The sequence below is a fragment of the Psammomys obesus genome, unplaced genomic scaffold (genome assembly GCF_907164565.1).
Source record: "Psammomys obesus unplaced genomic scaffold, mPsaObe1.curated_primary_1811, whole genome shotgun sequence".
Taxonomy (NCBI): domain Eukaryota; kingdom Metazoa; phylum Chordata; class Mammalia; order Rodentia; family Muridae; genus Psammomys; species Psammomys obesus.
This window is the reverse complement of record NW_026585698.1, coordinates 9,064,385-9,088,895: the sequence shown is the minus strand read 5'-3', so window position 1 is coordinate 9,088,895 and position 24,511 is coordinate 9,064,385. Positions and strand designations below refer to the sequence as shown.

General features: G+C 45.4%; 1 protein-coding gene across 1 annotated transcript in view; it reads right to left on the bottom strand.

The window, feature by feature from the left end:
• Positions 1 to 24,511, bottom strand: part of Ank3 (ankyrin 3) — a 215,046-nt gene that overhangs the window by 111,996 nt on the left and 78,539 nt on the right. The window contains exons 7-16 of the mRNA XM_055598850.1: positions 22,878 to 22,976; positions 21,076 to 21,174; positions 17,844 to 18,041; positions 16,036 to 16,134; positions 15,676 to 15,774; positions 8,279 to 8,476; positions 7,457 to 7,555; positions 3,911 to 4,009; positions 3,721 to 3,819; positions 2,828 to 2,923 (exon numbers count right to left, since the gene is read on the bottom strand). Coding sequence (XP_055454825.1) covers positions 2,828 to 2,923; positions 3,721 to 3,819; positions 3,911 to 4,009; positions 7,457 to 7,555; positions 8,279 to 8,476; positions 15,676 to 15,774; positions 16,036 to 16,134; positions 17,844 to 18,041; positions 21,076 to 21,174; positions 22,878 to 22,976 — 1,185 coding nt within the window. The remainder of the gene's footprint in view (positions 1 to 2,827; positions 2,924 to 3,720; positions 3,820 to 3,910; positions 4,010 to 7,456; positions 7,556 to 8,278; positions 8,477 to 15,675; positions 15,775 to 16,035; positions 16,135 to 17,843; positions 18,042 to 21,075; positions 21,175 to 22,877; positions 22,977 to 24,511) is intronic.

Below are 24,511 nucleotides of genomic sequence, written 5' to 3'. Positions count from 1 at the left end.
TGTGTGAAAGAATCTGCTTGGAGAAACAATGGCTGCTGAGGCCCCAGTAACTTGCTGGGCGGAGATAGTGAGTGTGGTAGGGGCTGAGCTATGCTTTTTATTTTAAGATTGTAGATGCCAACTGAAATCTCATCACTCCCATCTAAAGGGATTTTTATATAAGCACTAGTGCAGGGCTGAGAAGGTGGTATCTGAGTTTGCAGTGAAGTCTTCAGTACCAGGAGGTTGCACTAATTCCTCAGGACTGGCTTCTTTGCCGGCCACCGTGACTACTTACAGTATGTTTGGGGACCATATTCTCTTCCTGGGACAGTCTGGACCTTGCTCTATAAAACTCTATCTATCTATCTATCTATCTATCTATCTATCTATCTATCTATCTATCTATCTATCTATCTTTTATGTGCATTGGTGTTTTGCCTGGATGAACATCTGTGTGAGGGTGTCAGATCTTGGAGTTACATAGTTGTGAGTTGCCATGCAGGCATTGGGAATTGAACCCAGGTCTTCTGGAAGAGCAGTCAGTGCTTTCAACTACTGAGCCATCTCTCCAGTCCTTGGCCCTTGCTTTTAACATGTCTTATCTTCTGCCATTGAAGGAAATCATCGATCAAGCTTAGTGACAACATGCAAGTCAGAGGCTCCATGCACAGACTTTGGTGGGAGCCTGCTCCTTTCCTGAAGATGCAGTGTTAGGTTCTCATTCTGTAAGTCTAGCCGGTTGGTGGCTGTGATGTACTGAGAATCTAGCTCAGAACCTTGTCCCTGCATTACCAACCAAGACACATTGTCAGCCCTTCAGATTGTCTTAACCCTTTTGGTGTTTCACCCTTCAAAAATATTTTATGTGCCTGTGTGTGTGTGTGTGTGTGTGTGTGTGTGTGTGTGCATGCACAGGTGGCTATGGAGTCCAGAAGAGGACACCAAATGCCCCGAAGTCAAAGTTACTAGCTAGCAAGAGCCACCATTGTGGGCGCTGGGAACTGAACTTGGATCATCTGGAAGAGCATCTAACTGCAGAGCCATCTCTCTAACCCAAAGCTTTTATTTATTTATATACCTATTTACCTATTTATTTATTTATTTATTTATTTATTTATTTATTTAATCTCACATAAACATTGTAAAGTTGCCTAATGGGTGAAAAAGACAATTATGATTTGTATTTTGAACTACTAGTTTTGTCCTCTAACACCAAAATAGTGACCTGACATATTAATTATAATGACTCAAATATCTGTGGCATTGCGACACTTGGCTACTGTTTAACAGCTTGTTTTTCTCCCTCTCCTTCTTCCCCTAGAAAAAGCTACATGGTAAATCCAGAGCACATTATTTGCTGGAACATGCCAAGGCTCAAAAACAACATTGTTTGACCTTTCTCTAAGAATGTAGTAATAGCCAGGCACGATGGTACACACCTTTACTCTTGAGGCAGAAGCAGGCAAGTCTCTGTGAATTTGATGCCAGCCTGGCTTACATAGGCCATCTGTGTCTTAAAAGAAAACAAAACACCCAATAACAAACAAACCCATAAGAACTTGATAATAGATTTTAGGTTTTAAAAGCTGTATGAACTGTTGAATGTAATTTTCCTCCTAAACTCTATGGTAATGATAGAAATAAATCCTAGTTAGTGAGCATTTTCTGTCTTGTAAATCACACAGTTTCTCTCTTCTGCTCAGCAGATTTGTTTTGTAGTTTCTACAGCCATATAACTCAGCTGGAACGTAGCTGTAGACAGCCTTAGCCCACGGTTTTCTATATAAAGCACTGCATAGACAAAGAAAGCTATGCACAGTAACTATGTCTTCCTTGAGACTGAGAAGGGGTAAAATGGAAATGATGACAATAGCCCCCAAATTCACTGTCCTGACTGCTCTTAATCCCAGAGACAGTAGACAGGGTTAAAATGATTTATAAATGGGTTTGTATGCACATGCATGCTTGTGTGTGTGTGTGTGTGTGTGTGTATGTATGTTTTAAATACATGTAGGGCTGGGGTAATAGCTCAGTGTGAAAAAAAAAACCACTTGCTGCCAAGCCTGATGGGTGACCTGAGTTCTCCTCAGAACCTATGTGGTGGGAAGAGAGAACTGACTCCCACAGTTACCCTCTGACTTCCATACACATGTCATAGCTAAGAATTTCAACAATGTATCTTAAGCAATAGGCAAATGTTTACTTTAAAATTGAAGAAAAATATTGGTTTTCCTATGAAAACCTGGACAAGTATTTAAAAAAATAAGACTGATAAATTAAAACCATTTTTTATCTACCTATAACTTTAAGAAAATATTATTTTTGCAAAAATGACAAATATTTTAAGGATCTTACATAAAGTTTTCAAAGTCTTTGCAATGCCAAGATTAGAAAAAAAAAAAAAAAAAAGGACAAACTTATTTGGTAGAACGTGGATTCAAAAACTCTTTATCCACTTACATAACTTTTTTTTTGACTTATTTTTGTGTCTGTGTGTCTATGTGTATGAGCACATGTGAGTTCAGTGCCTGTAGAGGCCAGAAGAGGGTATTAGGTCCCCTGCAGCTGGAGTTCCTGGCAGTTGTACACTGCCTGAAGTGGTGCTGGGCACGTCCTCTGCACTGAGCCATCTCTTCAACTTCGTATGCAGCTATTAAAGATATATGTTTTCAGTGTTTCAATTTTGTTCATACCAGAAATGAAGGTTTTGCTACGCCGGTAATATTTTAAAACGTGGTACTTAGCCTATGAGTGGAAGAAGAAAGAACATTCTAGAAAAGTCCAGAGAAACTTCCGTTGGGGACCCTGGTTTAAAGAGTCAGAAAGTTCTACATCTGTTACTCACAGTGGTGGTCATGGTTTCCTCTGTCACGACCTTCAGAGTGTCAACCACTGAGATGTAGCCAAGGCGCCGGGCGATGGCCAGGGCTGTGTTCCCATTCTGAAAACGGGAAAATGTGGACAGGGTTACTCAGCCTGCAAACAATGCAAGGCCGTTGTCTCATCCCACCAACCCAACTCTCTTACAGAAAAAAGTAAATGTTACACCAGAGACAAACTGTATAGGATCCATAATTTGGATCCTACATGTCACAAAGGCCATGTGTTTGAAGATGATGGTGCTACTGGCAGGTTGGGACTGAGTGTGGGCTGTTTTATCATGAAGGGTGTGTTCTCAAAGAGTGTATTTGGGACCCCAGCCTTCTCCTGTCTCTCTTTGCTTCCTGGTAGCCATGATATGAGCTTCAATACACACTCACTCCCTGCCACAACGTCCAACCTTACTGTAGACTCAACATGATAGGTGATTATGGGTTGGCAACTACGCAACTGCCAGCCAAAGATAGACTCTCCTTCTATGAAGATGCTTGCCTCAGATATTTTCTCACAGTGACAGAAAGAGAGCTAACAGACACGCTCTGGAAAAGCCCAGTTCCCCTGTTTCCACAGACGCACGTGGGTCTATGACCTAGAATCTATGTGGACAGCCCATGCGAACAATCTATACAAACAGTCTCATATACGTGCTTCTACAGGTGGCTGCGAAGTGAGTGAAGTTTTCATAGTGTGAAACACGGGCCTACTACTCTCTGAACAGCTCATGACATGGTCCCTGCCGAAGGCTCTCTGTAACTTATCCCCCTGAGATATGGAAGAGCAGCTGGTGACTGATCAAAACGAGGAGACTTCGGAGCCCCTCTGTCTCCTCTGCCCCCGCTGGGCTGGCCCGCGGCTTACCACAGTGAGTTCATTGGGGGAGGCGCTATTCTGAAGCAAGACGTTGATGATGTGCGTGTGGCCCTGCTGAGCTGCCTGGTGCAGCGGCGTATATCCGTTCTGCAGAAGGAAGGACGGAGAAATGACACACATAACTTCCTTGAACACAAAACCGGGGACTTGGCTGGAAAGAAAGGGGGAAGGCGCCTACCTTTGTTTTGGCATTAACTTGTGCAGAATGCTGCAGCAGAAAATTGACTATTTTGATGTTTCCATAGTGACAGCCCACATGGAGAGGCGTGTAGCCCATCTGTAATTACATTTTATATAAAAAAGGAAACATTGTAAGTACGCTTTTAGTAACAGCTATCCTAAACGGAAGGAAAAGTATTATTTAATCTTCCTTTAGAACTGGAAAGTAGGTTTAAAAAAGAATTCTTTCCCATTAAAAAAAAAAAAAACTGTCCTTTTTAGAATTAGTCTTAATATATCTGCTTGAACATAAAAATAAGTATCTAACGTTCCCTCTTACATCAGCTCCTTACTCTCAAGATAGCTGTTCAGGACAGGAAGGAAAGGTGGAGCAACCAGCAGCCTAGACAGGTGGATTCTGTAGCTGGTTGGTCAGGTCAGAGAGCATTGTACATCACTGCTCTTTCAGCAGGCTGGTGTTGATTGAATACTCTGTTCTCTAACAAAATGGCTACGTGGCAAGCTTATGGGGCATATTCCTTTGATCGCAGAGGCAGAGGCAGACAAACTGTGAGTTCCAGGCCAGCCAGGTTTGTGTAGTGAGACTTCAAGGAAAAAAAAAAATAGCCTACCACAGATGATAGGCAGAGACATAGAAACAGTCAAGATGAGGAGCCCAGTGTGAGTTCCTGGCCAAAGTATAAACTTGATCCTAGTATAGTTGCCACAGTTAAAGAAAATCTACTCACTTCCTCAGTGGAGGATGGCGGCTTAAAAACCAATGACTGACACAAAGCAACCAGTCCTTTCTTAGTCTGACACCCAGTGACTCTCAGGGACTGACCACTCATTCTCATTTTTATTCCCCTTCTGCCTATTTTTCTCTCTAAAATATGCATACGCATATGTAAAATTTAAATTATTTAAAAAGTAATGACACTCTAGAGATGGTTCAGTTAATAAAACGGTTGTTTTGCAAACAGGAAGACTTGAGTTTAATCCCAGAATATGTGTCAAACACACACACACACACACACACACACACACACACACACACACACACAAGGTCATGACACATTCGGGCTCACATATCAGATAACCTGCCTATCAGATATTTACATTATGATTCAAAACAGTAGCAAAATTACAGCTCTGAAGTAGCAACGAAAAAACTTTATGGTTGGGGGTCACCACAACATGAGGAACTGCATTAAAGGGTTGCATCATCAGGAAGGCTGAAAACCACTGGCTTGAAGGTTAAGAGAGCTAGCTCTCAGGACCCACGTGGTGGCTTACACTGTCTGTAACTCCAGTTCATGGGGATCTGATGCCCTCTTCAGCCTCTGTGGGCACCGGGCTCATGCATGGTGCACAGACATACTTGTAGGCAAAACATCCGTGCACATAAAAAGGCAAAACCTACACCACAATTGACAGTGGAAGATGAAAGCACATTTAAGGCTGGAGAGATGGCTCAGCGGTTTAGAACACTGGCTACTCTTCTAAAGGATCCAGGTTCAAATCCCAGCATCCACATGGAAGTTTACAACTGTTTGTAATTCCAATTCCAGGGGATCAGACACCCTCACACAGACATACGTGGAGGCAGAACACCAGTAAAAATTAAAACACCTCAAAGGACATGCTGACTGGCTCTGTGTTCCACAAATCGTCAGTGAACCCAGACACACCGATTAGACTCTCTTAGTATGGCCCCTAGAATCCCTGACCTTCTGCTTGTCCCGGAACCCTTCCTGAGTGATTGCCTGCTTGGTAGGGCTCCTCCCACTCAGTGCTAAGGAATTAGCTATGCTCAGAACGCTACAGAAGGCTTCAGTGAGTGTCCAATCAGTTCTTAGCACCATCAGTTTAGTTGTCAAAAACAAAAACAAAAACAAAAAAACAACCCACCCTTTATTAAAATTCAACGGTAAAGTGGTCAAAATGTTATAGACGTTTCACTAATATAAAATATTTGAATGTTCTTCAAGTACTTAGCTTGCATGATAACATAGTATTCTCCAGTGGCTCTTGTGCCAGATGTAGCAGGTTTAGAGAGTGGATATTTAAATAACACATTTAAATGTATAGTTTCCCAGCTTGCCCAGGGTAAAATGCTAAGTTGTTCTAATGGACTGATGGGCTTCTATGACTGTGGTCTCTTCCTTCGTGCCCCCAACACCCTGTCTATGAACTGAGGTCCTCTCTACTATGCTGTCTTCTAAGACACTAGCCTTCCTGTTGTTTCAAAGCATTTGTTTAAAAGTGTGTGCATGGGGCCCGGGTTCATGGTTCAGCAGATCTGAATGACTGAACCAAGCCTGATGACCTCGGTTCAAGTTCCATCCCTGGAACTCATGTTAGAAGAAAAGAACTGACTTCCAAGGGCCTTCTATTGTCCACATGTATGCTGAAGCAGATATCCCGTACTCACACACACGTCACATGCACAATAATAAATATTTTTTTAAATGTGTGCACAGCCAAGAAGGTTCGCCTTGTACTCGTAGAGATGGGAGTTTTCATTCACAGCATTCCCAGACAAAATGGCACCATGCGAAGACAGGCCTAGAGAGACACACAGCTTGAGAAATTCTTTCCAGCTAGCAGCAAGAAACTCTGGAACGTGCTGGGTGCATACTGGTCACTATTACCATTTACGCATATCCCAGGCGCTCAGCAAACATGTTAAATCTTTGGTAAATAAGGGACTGGAAAAGGGGAAAAAAATAAGTGAGGGCTGACTGTCATACTTGCTGAGCTGGACAGATGTATTTGTGTAAGAAAAAGTGTCAGAAGCCAGGTATGGCCACCTGTGCTTGTAATCCCAGTGCTGGGGTTGAGGAGAGGGTCAGGGATAGGTGGCTCCTGGGAGCTTGCTGGCCAGCTAGCCTAGCTGATATGGCAAGCTTCAGGTTTAGGGGTACATAGAGAAGATTCCTGACATTTCCCCCTGGCCGCCACACATGAATACACAGGTGTTCACAGCCATGTGTAGGCATACACAACACATGAATACCCTCCCCCACACACACACACTCGTGAGGAGCTGGCATTTCTGTGGTACCCCATCCCAGATTTTATTTAATATCACCACGTGCCTTCCATGCAGCATAACTCAACTATAGAATGAAATCCCCACTTACTGTTTCCTCTTCCACATATATTTTTGAGGTTTCTTTGCGTAGCCCTGGCTGCCCTGGAACTCATTCTGTATAGATTGGGCTGGCCTCGAACACGCAGAGGTCCATCTGCATCTGCCTCCCCAGGGCGGAGATTAAAGGCGAGTGACGCCATCACCCTCTTTGTACCTCCGCCCACAACTACAGCTTCTGCCCTGTTCAAAGACTGTTTGCTAATTTAACCAGGTGCTGAGGAGTCTTTTATTACTGTCACAACTAGCTGCTTAATATTCCTTAATATTACTCCAGGGGCTAGTTCGGTGGTGGTGGGCTTGTGTAACATGTACAAGGCACTGGTTTTGAGCCCAGAACTTCCAAAATAAATAAGTGAGCCTATGCCTCGACTGCAGATTTCCTACTGAGGTCAGTCACTCAAGACGTACCTTTGTCTGCGCATCCACGTGGGCCCCTTGGTTGACGAGGACTTCGGCCACATTCACTCTGTCCTCTTGAGCAGCCAGATGGAGTGGCGTGAGGCCGCTCTGCAAGAGATTCCAAAAGTGTGGCTGTCACTCGTGGCAAGGGGTGAGCACATGCATGTGGCTGGGTGTGAGATTTGGTTGTGAATTCTAGGAGAGCAGCTATGACTCGTTAAAAAAAAAATCACAGAGTAAGGGCATGTGCCACTCTGTATGAGCCCTGTGCCAGCACCGCTGACCACAGGCTTCATAAACATAGTCCAGGTGTACCCCAAAATAGCGGGGGTGCTCACCACTCAGGACTGTGCCATTTGATCCATCTGGGTTCCCTTTCCTTCTCCCTCAGTTCTTTGCAGTGGTATTTTTAAAGCCAAGAGAGGTGATTATACTGTCTTCCCCCAAGATATGTGGGTGATCACTACTAAACTTCAGAGACTATAAAAACAAAACCACACCACCACACCAGAATTTTAACATGTTATCAGTGGTGTTAACTTCAGAAAAAAAAAAAAAATCAGTGATAGTTAATGAATCACATACACAGTGTGTAGTGTTACACGATGGCAGTGTTCTTGCTCTATTAGTGAACTTGTGTGAGCCGGTTCTCTCATGGGTTTTCAGGACTGAATGCAAGCCATCAGCCAGGTCCTCAAACACCTTAACCTGCTGAGCCATCTTGCCAGCTTTGCATATGCTCTCCGAACCGAACATTTGGCTCAACTTTTAGGCTTTTCCGAGGCTTTGATTTCTGCGGTATGCTTTGTAGGAGAACCGGAAGAGAGTTACCTTATTGCTCAGGTTCACGTTCGCGTTTCTGCTGAGGAGCAGCGACACCATGTCCACGTGCCCTTCCTGAGCTGCAAGATGGACGGAAGCAATCCCTTGCCGGGTAACTGCATTCGCATCAGCACCATACTCCAGCAGAGAAGTCGCTATGTCCATCTGGTTCTTCTTGGCAGCGATGTGCAGCGGTGTGTAACCATTCTGTCAAAACCAATTACTCAGTCATGTCTAGTACCAAGAAAAAAAATGTGTACAGTGCATTTTCAAACAGTATGCTTCCCTTTCTAGTGAATCTCTAAATGTGCAAAGAACAAACAAACAAAACAAAAAAACAAAAAAGCATGATGAAGTGAAGAAATGGTACAACACCAAATAGTATCATGAAGGCAGCTTTGAGTAGGAGAAACTGCCATTTAAAAAAACTGAGTTGACACACTGTTGGTTTCTGAAAAGGCCACCGGTGATAGTAGGTGCTCAAGACATATTACTGTATTTCAACTGGCACTAGAGGACTAAGTCATATGTTATCCAGGGGCCATGCTCAGGGCCATTCAAAATTCCATTCTTAAAATCGGTTTAGTGTCAGTTTGTTTTGGTTTGAAAGGTGTTCCCAGTCTTCACGTGCTGGAAACTCTGCCCCTATAGCAATGGTGCTGGGAAGTGTGGAACCCGTAAGGGACGGTGTGGATGCAAGAGGACTTGCCCTCCAACAATGCTCTCAAAAGCTGAGGTGGAGAGACGGGGCCGTGCAGGGAGTGGATCATAGAGGGGGTGGGCTGTGGAGAGAGAGGTTACGAATAGAGTGCTTTGCAGAGGGAGTGGCCTCTGGAGAGAGAGAGAGAGAGCTGTGGACATGGATGGAGTGCTTTGAGGAGGGAGTGGGCTATGGAGGAAATCCGCTTCTGAGAGGACAAGATTAACTCCGGGCCACTTTCTTTCTTGGCCCTTCCACTTCCTGCTATGGGATGACACAGCAATAAGGCCCTTGAAGGACGTGAACTCCTCAGTCTTGGCCTTCCCAATCTCTAGAACAGTGAGAAATCCCATGTCTTATCACAGTGCCTTCTGAGCTGCGCCAGGAGAATGAAGAGGCCACGGGCTGCCTGCGGGTTGCAGTCTTTAATCTCTGTGGGAGCTGTTTCTCTCTCATTGATTCATGACAGTCTGACGATATTTGAGAGCCAGCCCCATCACCCCGCAGGTGACCGGACAGATTATTGTTTCTGGTTTCCCTGGCTTACCTCGCCCTACCAGGAATGCTTTCCCACAGCCTGCCTGTGAAGACAGCACGTAGCAGTTGAAATCTCAACTCAAGGCCCACCCCTCAGGGAAGGCAGCTTCCTCTTTTCACCTCTGGATTTCCAACACCCAGCAACGACTTTGTCTCTCACTCCAGTACCGGACATTTAGCCCTCACTCTCTTATTTACATATTTATCTCTTCTTACTGCGGTTGGAAGCTATTGAGGGGCACAGGTTTTGGTGTCCTCGTGGTACGTCTCAAAGTAACAGGTGCAAGTCACTTAAATGAAGAAAGGAGTCTCCACAGTTAAGAGTCAGATGCTCTGACACTCTCAGAACACTCGGCCATTCTTCCCTCAGTGGCTTTCCCTAACTGATAGAGCTGTGGATAAAGTTCCCTGCTAATTAGTTGGGCCTTGGGAGCCTTGAGTGTCTGACCTGAGAAATTGCTTTCTGGGATTTTGCCATCCAGGAGAAATTCAAGGTTGCATCCTGATATGGACATGAACTTGACCATAGCAAGTGGAAGGTGCAATGTGGAAACGTTACTTCTAGGCTCCTCCGACTGGCTAAGCCAGGGCAGAAGGTGGTTTTATATCACTATTTTTAGGCTTGACCTATGCCATGTGGAAACACCAGCTTACCCCGAGAAGCATTTGGCCCTCTGATCAAATGCTTGGACACACCCTTTAGAGACCTAAGCCTCTGAAGCCCAGCAGAACACTGGATTTTTTGAAGGCTACATGAGGGCAGGAGACAGCTCATCATCTTCTGTCGTTCCATAAAAGGGAAAAATTCACAAGAGACACTAACAGAAGAAACGCCTAACACTAATGGTATGGACAGTAAAGACAGGAGAAATCCTTGTCCTTATCTTCTGTGCTTTTACTTTTACAAGGGACAGAACATTCAGCTGAGCCTGGGTGTGGTATTGCATGCTTGTAATTCTAGCCTTTGGGAAGATAGGGCCTGCCTGGGCTACATGGTGAGACCCTATCTCAAAACCAACCAAACAACACCAATAAAAGAGGAAAGAAAAGATCACAACTTAGTCACTTTCAGCCCTAACCAGGGCAGGGCGGTCTACTCTCCTTTCAGACATTACAATCTTGCTCTGTTCTACCACATCCCACAAATTCTAGGCCCCCATGAAGCAATTATCAAAAAAAACTCTAGCATCTCTGCAATGTGTGTCAGGTGTAAACAAGATCCATGTTATAGTTTATAGTTCTCAAACATCCCAATGCTGTGACCTTTTAACACAGTTCCTCATGTGGTGACCCCAAACCATAAAATGATTTCACTGCTACTTCATAACTGTCATTTTGCTACTTTTAGGAACTGAAATGTAAATATCTGTGTTTTCTGATGATCTTAGGCGACCCCTGTAAAAAGGTCATTTGACCCCAAGTGGGGCGTGCCCCGTAGGCTGGCAACCACTGCTTTAGATGCTCATCCTGGCTCCTTGTGAGGTACAAATTACACTCTAAGGTAAGAGAACCAAGATGATTTCAGAAACTCTCAGGGAACACTTTCAGGAAGGGAGAAAGAATTTCTCCAGAGGCCCACAATACAATTCTTAACCTCCTAAGTGCTGCTTACAGAAAAACAGAATGTTACTTAGTTCCTATACTCAAGGAAGATATTTTAATTTGATGAACCAACCGGGGAGAATCAATTATAGAATAATCTTTAAAAAAATCTTTTTTTTTTTTTTCAGAAAAGATTTTAGTTATGTGAATGTGTGAGCACAGGTGCCCACAGAGGCTGAAAGCCATCGAGGATCTGCTGGACCTAGAGTTATGAGGGGGCTGAGTTTCCTGGTGTGGGTTCGAGGACACAAACTCTAGCCTCTACAAGAGCAGTTTGCTTTTAACCACTGAAGCACCTCTCTAGCCCAATCATAGAGTAATCTTACCCCTCTACTTTTTCACACTCAATATATATATATATACATATATACATATATATATATATGTATATATATATATATTGTATGTATCTGGTTTTCTGCACACATATATGTGTGTATACCATGTGCATGCCTGGTGCCCTCAGAGGCCGGAAAGGGGCATTGATCCCTGAAACTGGAGTTACAGATGGTTTTTAGCTGCCATGTGGGCACTGAGAATTGAGCCCTGATCCTTCCCAAGAGTACAAAGTGCTCCTGCCTGCTAAGCCATCTCTCTTGCCCCACTTCCCCGCATTCTTGTTGAAGACAAAATAGCTGTCCTATGAACCTATCTAAGCATACCACACTAAAAACAGTTCTGAAAAGTAATAGATGGTACTGTCCCAGCTGAAGTTCCCGCCAAGCCTGTACACACACACACACACAGCTATGTAAAATGAGGAAGGTGCTAAACTTTACAGAAGTATGAGCTAGTAGTCCAGGCTCAGTACTGTGTTCTAGTTAAGCTCTTGATTTTGCCAGCAACCAAGCCAAGCTTCTTTCTAACCTAGCATCCTGTCTCTGGAGACAGATGCGGTAGAAACGGATCTCAGCATCCCATTATCGCTTAGCATATGTATTTTTTAGCAACCCGCCCACCGAGAGTCGTGAATCATGCTTCTAGGACGAGTGTAAGGTAACTGGCGATCTTGAAAAGGGGTAAAGAAGAGGGGCACGCATAGAGGAAGCTCTGTCTACTGGAGTTCAGAAACTGAACTTCTGGGAGTAAAAGCCATAGAGGCTGTTTTCCCACCCAAAAACTACAATTACCAGCATATCTTGCACCTATATGTGGCCAATGAGGTATCAAGATTAGAGATGGGTGGAGTTTCTGGAGAAGCCTTGCAGTCTCTCTGACTTACTGCTACTTTAAAGAGGCAGAACTAAGCTTTGTGTTTGTTGCCTTGGCGACCAGAGAAAGAGCTCAGCTGTCCAAACCTCTGCCTGGAGGATTGTTCCCCTACCAGATAAAACCAGCCCGTAACTGAGATAACCGTTCTGCTTGGGATCAAAGTGTACAAAGCCCCTGGCTAGCACCACTGATCTGAAGATGGTCTTAGGGGATGTCGGGAAATAAACACTGGCCTCGGCAATGTGCCTCGAAATGATCAATGCCCCATTAGGAAAGTTGGTGCTTAACTGACTGCGGCCTCAGGCTAATGGGACATAATAGAATTATTACTTACCAGCCTGCTCTTCAACTTCTGTTCAATACTTTGTAAATTTGGAAACATTCATCCTAAATTGTGTTTGATAGATGCAAAGCTTGATACTGACGGCTTGCTATTGTTTTATTTTATTTTATTGAAATAGGCATTCCAGGCTGGCCTTATCCTCTACTATGTGCCCAAGGGCAGGGAAGCCTTGAACTTCTCATCCTCCTGCCTCCATCTCCAGAGTGCTGGCATTACAGGTGTACATTACTGGACTTGGTTTATGTGTGCTTGAGATTGAGTCCAGGGCTGTGTGCGTGGTAGAGGCAAGCACTCTGCCACTGAGCCACGCCCTGAGTCTCTGACCTGTTTATTTATGAACATTAAAAAAAAAAAAAAAGACCGGTCAGCTAGGTGTGGTGGCGTATGCCTTTAATCCCAGCACTCAGGGGGCAGAGGCAGGTGAATCTATATGAATTCAAGGCCAGCCTAGTCTACAGAGCTGAGTTCCAGGGCAAGCCAGGACTACACAGAGAAGCCCTGTCTCAGAAGCAAAAACAAACAAACAAACAAACAAAGGGCTAGACTCATTTTTTTCCCCACATGTCATTCCATAAACTACTGCTCCTTCTAGCCTGGTTGGCACTAGTGTGGCAGGATTATTACCCCCATGTGAGAACTGCACTCATTCCCTACCAAGACTCTGGGGCTGCTTAGAAACACAGGCCCACAAGCAAGAGGGCCTTGTCTTTTCTATTGCTGTGAAGAGGCACCATGGCCAAGGCAATTTATCCTCTTTCCTTCTCTGTCTTAATGGGACCTTCCTCTTCCCAAAAAACCCAACCAACCAATAACAACAAACCTGAAAACAACCCAGGTGTCCTTTCCTTTCCAAGGCTGAACAACCTCGAATGTGTGAATACGGCCTACATTTTCTTTACTTGAGTGTACACTCATGGATGCTGGATTGCCTCACCCTGTGGGCTGTTAGACTAAAGGTTCTGCGCCTTCATTTCTTTTCTTCTAAAGCTATTTATTTATTGTTTTTGTCAGAACACAGTTCAAGGATGGAGTTTTGTGAGGGGGATTTTGAGTGTTTCTGAGAAAACTCCAAGAAAACAAGACAAGAGTTTTGTGACCCCAGCTTCTTCAAAAATGTGGAACTGTTCTTGGGAAGCGCTTCTATGCCCCTCCTAGGTGCAGCAGATAGGGGTAAGTTTGCTTCCGATTATCCGTTACCACTGGCTGTTGTTGTTTGTTTATATACACCTCTATGGAAAAAATGAGTTCTTGTCATATGTGGCTTGTTCACCACGAGTTGCTTACGCGTGTGATGAGACGCTTTTCTCCTGTGACTCTTAGAAATCTTATAAATTGTCTGATGTTATGAACAAAGTTGGCTATTGCACCAGACTTCAGTCTGCCTTGTTTCTAGGCTCCTCTCTCCCAGGTTCACACTGCCAACGAAGGCAGTAAACAGGTGTTTCATTCGTTTGATTGCTTTCTGCAAAGGCATGGCAGGGAAACCTTTCTTTACCACAGAGCCAATGCCACGGTTGATACTCTGGGGGAAAGTATTTAGGACTTGATTTCTGAGCATATTTCACTGAGTAGAGCAAAGGACTTCAGAATGCAGGAAGAAGGATCTGTAGAGTGAGGAGTGGGGTGTCAGGCAAGGACACTGGGTGCCTAACCTATGATTTTGGAAACTTTGTGGTAAAAAGAGAGAACCAACTCATGCAAATTATCCTCTGACCCCCACAGGTACACACACACACACACACACACACACACACACACACACACACACACAGACAAACAAACAATAGCAACATCCTCGCTAACGGAAGAAGTGTCTAGAACGTTCTCTCTTACAGCACCATGACCTAGAACAGGCCGGGCTCACCGACCTTGTGTGTGAGGGACCTGACATGACACTAAGCAGGACTCAAGGCCAGGCTCAGAAGCAGCAGGGACACCGAAGGGCCCTTCAACCAATAAAACACATTAAAAGAATCAGAAAAGAGGTCTGGTTTGTGCTGGCTCAGGGTTGTGTCACAGCCACCTGCTTAGCGACTAGACGTGTCCTTGGCCAATGGAACTCTGTAAGTGCCTCTTTAAGGAGGCTGCATTGTGGCACTCCATGTCAGAATGCCGGGGCAACACCAGTGCCGGATGCACTACACTTTGTGTTTTCTTCTCAGAAATCTAAGATGTCTACTGGCCAAAAATTTTCCCCATAACAAGACTAATATTACAGTGCCCTTAACGGTAATAAAAACCCACACGGGAGACCCTGTAGGCTGCTCTGTGGAGCATGAAGCACTTGCAGGCAGCTCTTTTCTGGCCAAGAAAATGCAATATGTGGTTTTATAAAATTTGATGTATGCTCGCGTGCATACATGTATGCGTGCCTGTATGTGGGCACGCGTGTTCATGTTGGCATGCACATGGGAGTTTGTAGGCCAGAGGCTGACGTTGGGTGTCTTTATCAATTGCTTTTCTACTTTGCCTTTTGATACAGGGTCTCTCACCGAATCTGTAGCTTGATGATCAGACTAGCCCGGCTGCCAGGAATCCCCACCCATCATTCTGTCTCTGCCAGAGAGGCTCTGGGACTTTGGGTGTGTGCCTTCATGCCTGGCTTTTTGTGTGGGTTGCTGGGTATCTGGACTCAGGCACGTAAGCTCATATAGCAAGCCCTTGACCAAACTCAGATGACTCCTGGGTCTCACAAGTCAGAGCTTCTCATTGCTTTAGGCTCTGTGCATGTTTTCAGTCTGGCTGAAGAGTATTCCAGCTTCCTTCCCTCCTCATCTTCTAGGATGCCCTGGAGCTCCCAAGGAAATCAGCTGACAAGTATGTATTTACTGGGCATCTACCACACAAGGTGACTAAATGGGGGAGGCCTACACCTCCCTGGCAATTCTGCCCTTAGTTTTTACAAGCCATGCCTGAGCAACGAGGACGCCACAGAATTAGCAGGAGGGGATGCTGGTGTAGAGACAGACGGACGACGCACACCCGGTTCTTAGGTTGTGAGGTTACAGGTACCTTTGCGGCTGCGTGGGGTGAGGCTCCCTGGTCCAAAAGCAGAAGGGCCACTTTCTGATTATCGTAATGTGCCGCTACATGCAGTGGAGTTAGCCCGCTCTGAAAACACGTGCAGAGACAACAATCAGGGTCAAAGGTGTCTTAGTAGGAGGTTCTTAGGTTTAGAAAATGGGATTAGACTGGATATAACAGACAGCACCCTTCACACTCAGCTTTCCATTCTTTGCAGAACCCTGTAATGAGACTTCAGTATGGCTTAGCTACCATAAGAGTGGCTGTGGGTTTGGGGGGGTGGGTATTAGCAAGTGCTGGTTTGTTACTGTGGAAGTGGCCTGCTGCAGGTGGCTGATGACGTCATACCTTCCCAGCAGCATCGGGAGACGCGCTCTTCTGCAGCAGGAGATTGGCTACTTCAAGCTTTCCATATTTTGCAGCCACATGGAGAGGAGTGAATCCCTTCTGAGGAGAGAAATGGAAAAACATTACGAATGGAAGTGACACGTGGCTGGGCTTCTTGGGGCTGATGGCTTGTGCTATGGATGAAGATGAGTTTCGTGTGTGTGTGTGTGTGTGTGTGTGTGTGTGTGTGTGTGTGTGTAAGGTCCCAGGTAGCACATAACACCTGAAGACTCCTCTCGTCCATAGGGACAAGCAGACTATACCTACCTAATCTGCAGCCTGTGAGACCATAGGTGTCTCACGATAGTTGTGCTTGTGGCCTAACACAGTTGTAGACCACAGGTTTGTGTAACACTGTCAAAAGGTTGGACACCTCTAAAGACCGAGAGAATATTTCCCCCTCTGCTGACCAAACCATGCTGATTACTTGTTTGGGTCTGCCCAGGATGACACTGATAAGCTGGTTCTGGACATTATTCCAGGGTCATTTGGGGGTGTCATACTGTGGGAAGAATGGCCTACACATACCCCACTGTAGGCCCGTGTGGGTTTGCCTGGGAAACCCCATTGTAAGTCTGGACCCTCTGTGGCCTTCCGTCAGCAGAGGCCACGTCCTTTCCTTTTTGTCTACTTCCCCACAAATGCATGCAATGCCTTGTCGCCTGCTTCCACCTCCAGGAGCAGTTAGGAGTCCTTTCATCCTTGCTCCCTGGGGTGAACTGAGTAATGACACACGCAAGGGGGAGAAGCTTAGAGTTCCTGGCTGTTCTCCCATGATTTCAGAGCCTGAAAGGGTCTAGGTATCCACAAGCCAGTCAACACATATTAAAGAGGGTCCCCACCTTTCATAAGGGATTGGAGCATGACCAACATCGACTATCTCACAAGACTACTGCTAAATAGAGGCAGCGGGCAGCTAGGATGCAGGAGGGCGAGGGGTAACCTATGACCTCCATCACCCATTATTCTGTTTCACATTCTAAATTATATCCAGGAACTTGACTCTCCCAAAGAGCCCAAGGAATCATGGGAGATGAAGTTTGGGGTAGGCACTATTTATTCAGGTGTTGTTGTTTTTTTTTTTCCCTGCAAGTATAATCTGTATAATCATTTTTTGCTTTGTATCAATTATATGCTAGCCCTTCTTATCCATAGCCAGAAAAGGGACTAAAGCACCCATCACTTCTCTCTCAGGATATGCCATCAGCTGATTTGTTTTGTTATTACACTTGTTATGTCCATGGAGTTCTCATAAAAATTAGGTAAAAAGCAAACAAATCAATTTTGCTTCCCGTGTGCACATTAGAGCCACGAGAGGATATTACTTGAAGACACCAGAGATGAATCCATCAAACTTTGGTCATAAGTCAGTCAACTATAACAAAGGAAATCAGCAGGTGTGTTTCAAACTGCCATTTAAGTCTCTCAGGTAATTTGCAAAAAAAAAAAACAAAAAAACAAAAACAAAAACAAAAACAAAAAACCAAAAACAAAAAACCCAAAAACTCTTATTCTAGATATCATTACGATATCCTCAGAAGACAACATACTGAGAAACTTAAGAGCAAGAGAAAACTCCTCAAGTATGAATAGCTACCTTCCGTGCTGAGCATGAACAAGGTGTTACTGGCCACGGCTATGACTAGCTTGGGGATCCAGCCCACGGGAGATCCAGAACCACCGTCTCTTAACCCGTCCCAGTGTGAGAGACTCTGAGAAGGGTGTGCTTGGGCGGGCGGGGGGGGGGGGGGGGGGGCAAGTCGTCATACCTTTGTTGTTATGGATAAAGACGCTCCGTGATCCAGAAGGAATGCAGCTACATCCTCGTGCCCTTCTCGGGCGGAAAGGTGAAGGGGGGTGTACCCAGAAGTTGTTGCTGCATTGGGGGACGCTCCTTGCTGTAGCAGCTGTTGCACTATGTCAGCCTTCCCCAGTCGGGCTGAGATGTGGAGTGGGGTCTGGTCGTCCTGAACGCGAGATAGAAACACAAGGCTCGTGAGCTCACAAGGCAATGATGCCGTGGAAAGAATGTAGGGGACATTAGCTGCCCCGGGGCCGAGGCACGGGGAAACTAATTCAATGTTAAAGGGAACCTCGTGTGCTGCCCTATTTGTGTAAGAGCATCAAAGGCAGTTCTACCTGCACCTGAGCTCTTCACCACCTGCTTGAGAGCATCAGTCTTAATCTATAGTGAGTCCTTGGGGGGGGGGGTTGTGTGAAGAGGGGGGATGAGAACAAATCTGAGTGGACTTTGCATGCCTGGGAGTTGTATTTACTTCTCCCAGCCATCCCAACATGACTTCATTGCTTCGTTAGTGCCACCTTTTCACAAGGTCAAAAGCTAGGGAGGGTAGAACAGGGCCATGCAGGCAGCGGTCCTGCCTCTGGGGTGTGTCAAATTGTATAACCTGGCAGCGAGGGCTGCATTTGCCTATACTAAAGGGCTAACTTACCAGTTTCCCTTCAAGGCATGAAGCATGAACTGAGCCCTGCCCCTGAGGAACCTTAGACAAGTGGGAGGACCACCCTTCCCTAATCTGACCAGATGGGTGGCTCTCCACCTTCCCAAATGCCCCACATCATTCCTCCAAGTGAAACACCCACTAAAATGCGTCAGTTTCTTTAAGCACCTCTGGTAGGAGAGGTAGAGGGAAGGGTAGAACAGCACGTGGGTATTTCTTTGCTCAAAAAGAGAGAGATCAGAGAGGAGACACAACCAGTTGGGAGCTTAGGAGGAGTGCTAACTGACAGAGTGTCCCTAACTGACAGACTTGTGTGTTTGAGCACTCACTCCCTGGCGGGTGCCGCTCTCTGGGAAGGTCGTGGAACCTTTAGGAACTGGAGTCTCACGGGGGGACGTGGGTCACTGGGGTTGGGTCCCGAGGTTTGACGGTCCAACTTCCTCTCTATTCTCTGCTTCCTGACCACAGACGCATGACCAGCTGACCTCCTGCCGCCATGCTTGTCTTCCCCAGCAATAAGGGATAACTCCCTTGAGCCATCAGTCAGAATAAACGATTGCTCCCTTAAAGTGCTTCTCTGCAGGCACTTGGGCACGGCAACGAGAAAAAAATGACTAACAGGAGCAATAAGAGGGGACGCCAAGGGGCCATGACAAGCAGGAGGAATCTAACGGTTCATGCCCCCCTGTCATGGCTGCGTCAACCCCAGAACTTCGCTGCCATCCGTTTCTCAGGCTCTGTTTGAAGCATCCCACCTATATGAACTCAGACATCTTTACCCTCTCTTTCCCCTGAGAACTCTTTGACTGTGGATTGCAACCCCGTAGGAAGTTCCTAACCCAACAAGACCCTCAGTGACCAAAAATTAACTTAAAGCCTCCGGCATGTGAGGAATGTCTGTCAGCGTCTGCTGGTGCCCATTTGAGAGCCTCCTTGCGTCTTTGATTCTGAATATGAAACGTGAACACGTTGCCCTGTGCCTACCGCCCCCGTCAGGCAATATCAACAAACCCGGCCTAAATATCCTGACTCAGATTCGACACCCTTGTACAACATGAACCACAGTGTTTTTCACTGCACACACAATGTTTCCTGCTCTTAGGGAAGCATCCTGGCTTAATTACTGAAAGCAAATACTTTTAATATTTTCCTATTGACATTCCGAAGCACATAAATACCATATGAATGTATCTATGGCAGAGCGTTGGTTTTAAAATTGATTTAAAATCGATTGAGTGGCTGACTTGAGTTTCCCAATCACTAGCTGAATCTGGGCTCATTGAGGGCAAGATTTCTAACACTTTGTGAAATGCCCCCCTCAATATTTTATAGCACGTGCTTATGCAAGGCAGTGGTGTCAGCATTGGCGATTGTGAAATCAAAGTAGGGATGAACTCTGAAAAGCTTTGAAGATATTCTGCGTCCTAGAGTACCAACTATTCAGCCAAGATTTAAAATAAGCGAGCACATCCATCATTAGTGGGCAGGTTTGCTTTCACCTTTAATGGATGCAAAGGTTCTGTGCATGTCACAGACTTGACTTAAAGCACGTTTATGACCTATCCTTAGTAAATACTGAATTTGTGTTGTGTTCTGTTTTACATCCCTATATGTCTGGGATGACATGTAGCAACGCTTTAAAAGTTCTATTCTAGAAAAGGAAGTGCAGCACAGACATCAATTAACTTGTCCAATGTTACTCAGCGTTTCCATGGTAGATCAAGATTCAACTCGAGTCAGTCAGCTGAGGAGATCTCAGATGATCGGTCTCAGCCATCATAACTCCTTCATGAAATTCAGACTCTAATCATCTTCAGTATCAATGAGATACGCTATTTGTTTGTAATCAACACTCGTGAATACGAGGGCTCTTACCAGCAATAATGGGATCCTGCCTCTCCAGTTATTCCATTTTACTAAGTTAGAGGTACAGCTATGGCCTTCTAGACCAGGGTCTGCAAGCTACGCTTCAGGACCCACATACAGTGACCACTGAAGGAAAGTCAAAAGGTTAAGAAATGATTCAGCTGGGTGTGGTAGCTCAGCCTCCCGAATGCTTGGACTTCTGGTATGAACCAGTCTGTCGAAGCCCTCATTATAGTTTCCTATTTTATAAAAGAGGGAAGAAGAAAAGAAAAACCACATCCTTTTTCCTTCTGAGGCTGCGTCAGGTGACAGACATACAAGTCACCCCAAGTTCAGACTCATGTTTACAGGCTATGGTTGTTCTAGAAGCTTCCTTCCTAAGATCATCTCTGTAGGAAGAGCTCTGGATCTGCCTAGATCCAGTTCCTAATCTGTTAGGGCTTCACAATGTGCCCAGGGGGGCAGTCCCTTATTCTACGCAGCTGTGCTACACAGCTGAATGGCTGTGATGGCAGAGTATTTTTGTATGATTCTTGGGTGGAAACCTTCAGCACTGGAAAGTCATATTAATAAAACCCTGTTTTTGAGAGACAGTAAGCATTCACCTAAAGGTTTACTGTACATTAGGCTTTAGCCTTCGTTTCAATTTTAAGGTCCTGTGTCTTGCCCTCACCTTAGCTTTTGCTTCTACCTGAGCTCCGTCTTGTACCAGATACCGCACCACTTCTGCTTGGCCCGACCGAGCCGCCATGTGCAACGCCGTCTCTCCTCTCTGTGGAACAGAAGACAAACTCAGTTAACGGCAACTCTCAGAACAACTGGCATGCTTTGTTGGCATGAAGTTATAGAGACAGTTTTTTAAGCAACAACAACAAAGGGCCCTGAGCACTTCCTTGCTGGAAATATAGGAAAATGAACACATAAAAACTTGCCCAGAAACCTGCCCCAGGGTGGCCAGGCCATGGTGTAACCCCAGGGAACACAGCCATGGATGCTATGAGAAGCACAGCCCAGGGATTTACAGCAAGGCATCCTTAGGGTTGAAAGGGTACCAGTGCTCCCGGGGTAGAGAATGGGTATAAATGAGGAAGCACAGCAGATGAGCAAGCTGAAGGGGGAGAGCCCCAGACCTGCCCGAACTGCCCCTGCAGGTTGCTGTTGTAATCTGTTATGGATGGCAGCCTCACCCCGGCACATCATCCTAGTTTCGGAGAGCTGGCAGTCAAGATCGGTGTCGGTTTATCAGTTCTTAAATACTGACTATAAAATCGGGATTAAACGTAAACACTGCGCAGGGTCACCAAAACCACACCGAGGGTCGGAGGTGGCCCACCTCCAGTGACCTAAATAGATCAGATCCCATTTCTTGGTACCATTGTGAGGGGCTCTGGCCCACCCCTTCCTAACTCCTTCACACCTCTAACTCAGATTACTCATTCATCCATTCAACAAAAATGACAATGTGACAGAGAGCATACACCGAGATACAAACACGATAAAAACCAAACACATTTGCTCACACAAGCAAAATTCACATAAAACTGACTTTTATAAAATAGGCTTTGCCCAGCATACCCTCTATCTGAACAGACAGACAGGAAGGTGGCCTCACAAGAGACAGGCCATGTGCTCACTGGAAAGCAGCTGAGGAGCATAGTGCTTTTTTATGAAGTAAAATAAAGTCTTCTTTTAACCCTACACAAGGGTGTGTGCAAGACCTCATGGCACATGACCTCTGTGATGAATATTGCTCATCTTCACTTCCTTATTGTGTGTGAGTTAAATGGGCGGTCTTATGCATGTGGTCTAAAAGGATGATGTCCAGTTTGAAAGACTGTGAAACGACGCGGGGTGGCATAGCATGCTCAGGGGGAGCAGTTTCTGCTCACATAATTACTCTAAATCATCTGGTGGGTTTGCTGGCAATGCTCAGCATGGGAAAATACTGCCTGGTGATTTGCTCACTTAGATGCCCATGAGTTAGCTACAGTATGGTAGAACGCTCTTCAAGCAGATGCCTTTGAAGTTATATGAAATTACCTCTTCACATAGATGATGACACTGTGCTAATCATACCCTCAGTCCTCAGCATTCAGTGCTTTTGGTGGATTCTGTCAGAGAACCCCACAGCACTGCATTTCCATTCTGTGATGTTTCCACTAGTGTTATGTCCACTGCATTTCCACCAGGGCTTTTCTTCCAGTGTTAACAGGCACATTCCCAAATCTTAACAATTTTTAACCAACTTCCTACAGGAGGCAGGATCTTGCCTTCAATGCAAAAAACCAAAAACCAAAAAACAACAACAAAAAAAAAACACAAAAAGCAAAAATAAACAAACAAAACAACAAAACTAAAGGTGTTCTTAAACTCTGTATCTGAAGTAATGAAATGAAATAGTAATTCGCTTACTTATAGTCAATATGGAAGTACAGAAAGGCCACGCTTTCCAGAATCTTGGCTAAGGGTACTTACCACATTGGTGGTGTTTGGGGAGGCTCCATGATGCATTAGCTGTGACACGATATTTACATGTCCCATGAAGGCAGCAACGTGGATTGGGGTAAGGCCCGACTAAAGGGGAAGGAAGAAAATGGTGGCTGTTGGCTTATCATCCAAGAGGCTAGATTGTGTACTTGCCTGCCTGTCTGCCTACTTCCAGCCATCTACCTATACATCCCCTACATGTCCATCCATCCATCCATCCATCCATCCATCCATCCATCCATCCATCCATCCTCTCTCTATATATACAATTTTAATTAATATGTTTTGTTACTATATATTTAATATAAGCATATATTAAATATTAATATGTATATATCTATCCATCTAATAAATTGAACCTACAACCCTATCCATGCTAGGCAATATTCTAACACTGAGCTTCAAGAATAGCCCTTTCATATACATTTATAGCATATATATCTACATATCTACATATATGCTCTATATGTATATAACTTATACATTATTATATACATTTACCTACAGTATATACATACATATACATGTAAAAGTAAAGTCACTGGTTAAAGAAGAGAAAGTGGGCCTGCCAGCCTCCAAGCAGTGAAGACTGAAGCAAAGGAGGATAGGGGAGTTTTTGTGGTTTGCCACCCTTTTCCAGCAACAGGGGAATGAGGTGTCAGGGAACTGCCCTCTCAGGTTCTCAGGGAGCTGGGGTCTGGTAGGGCTTCTCAGCACTGGCAAGCATCTTTGGATATTTACACAACTTCAGTCCAACCCTTGTTCCCAAGTCAAGTCTAGCCTCTAAAGGGTTTCCCTGCGCTGAGGTATAGTCACTGTTCTGTATGGAAAAACACCAGGATTCCTACCAGGCAGACACAAGTCTCATGAAAGAGTAGACTTGCACTGGAATTTCTGACCACTGTGTGTTGAGAACTTAGTAGTGTTTCAAGCAAGGCACATACAGGCAATAGGTACAGAAGCTTGTGTGCGAGTACCGAGCATCCAATAAGACTTCCTGAACTGTGGGTTTGTGAAGATGGGAAGGCTTGATCTGTGGGTTCTGGGGTCACAGGGAGCCACAGGTTCATGGGTATGACAACTGGGTAAGAGCATGGGTAGGAATGTGTGCATGACCATCCCTTGGGAGCACCCAGGGCAAAGGCAGGAAGTAAGGGCAGATTTCCTGAAAGAGGTGGTTCATACGTGCAGGCCCAGCTGCGCAAATGAATGTGACAGACACACCTGCTGTGGGAGAAGAGCCAGGGCTAGAATTAGCAGTAGAGTTCCTGAAGTTTGGAAGGTGGGAAGGTGGAGAGGTGGAGTGGATGGAGTGAGTGGGTGGGACAGTTCTGGAGAGGGCGACACAGGCCTGTCTGCAATGCAGAGACCCAGTGAGGACTCCCAAGGATGGATTCTCTCGGTGGGTTCGGAGAAAAGGTTTTTGGGGCTTCCCTGCCCCTGACCGCATTACCCCCATACTTCGTTCGCTGTAAACCTCCACACAGAACCGTCCTTACTCTCTCAAAGTACCGGGACAGGTTTCTCAGCCTTTCAGCCAGACAGCTGCAGCCAAGTGTGAATCATCTGGCCGCCACAGCCAGCCTCTACCCAAGAGATGACAGTATGCCAGCGAGATGCCC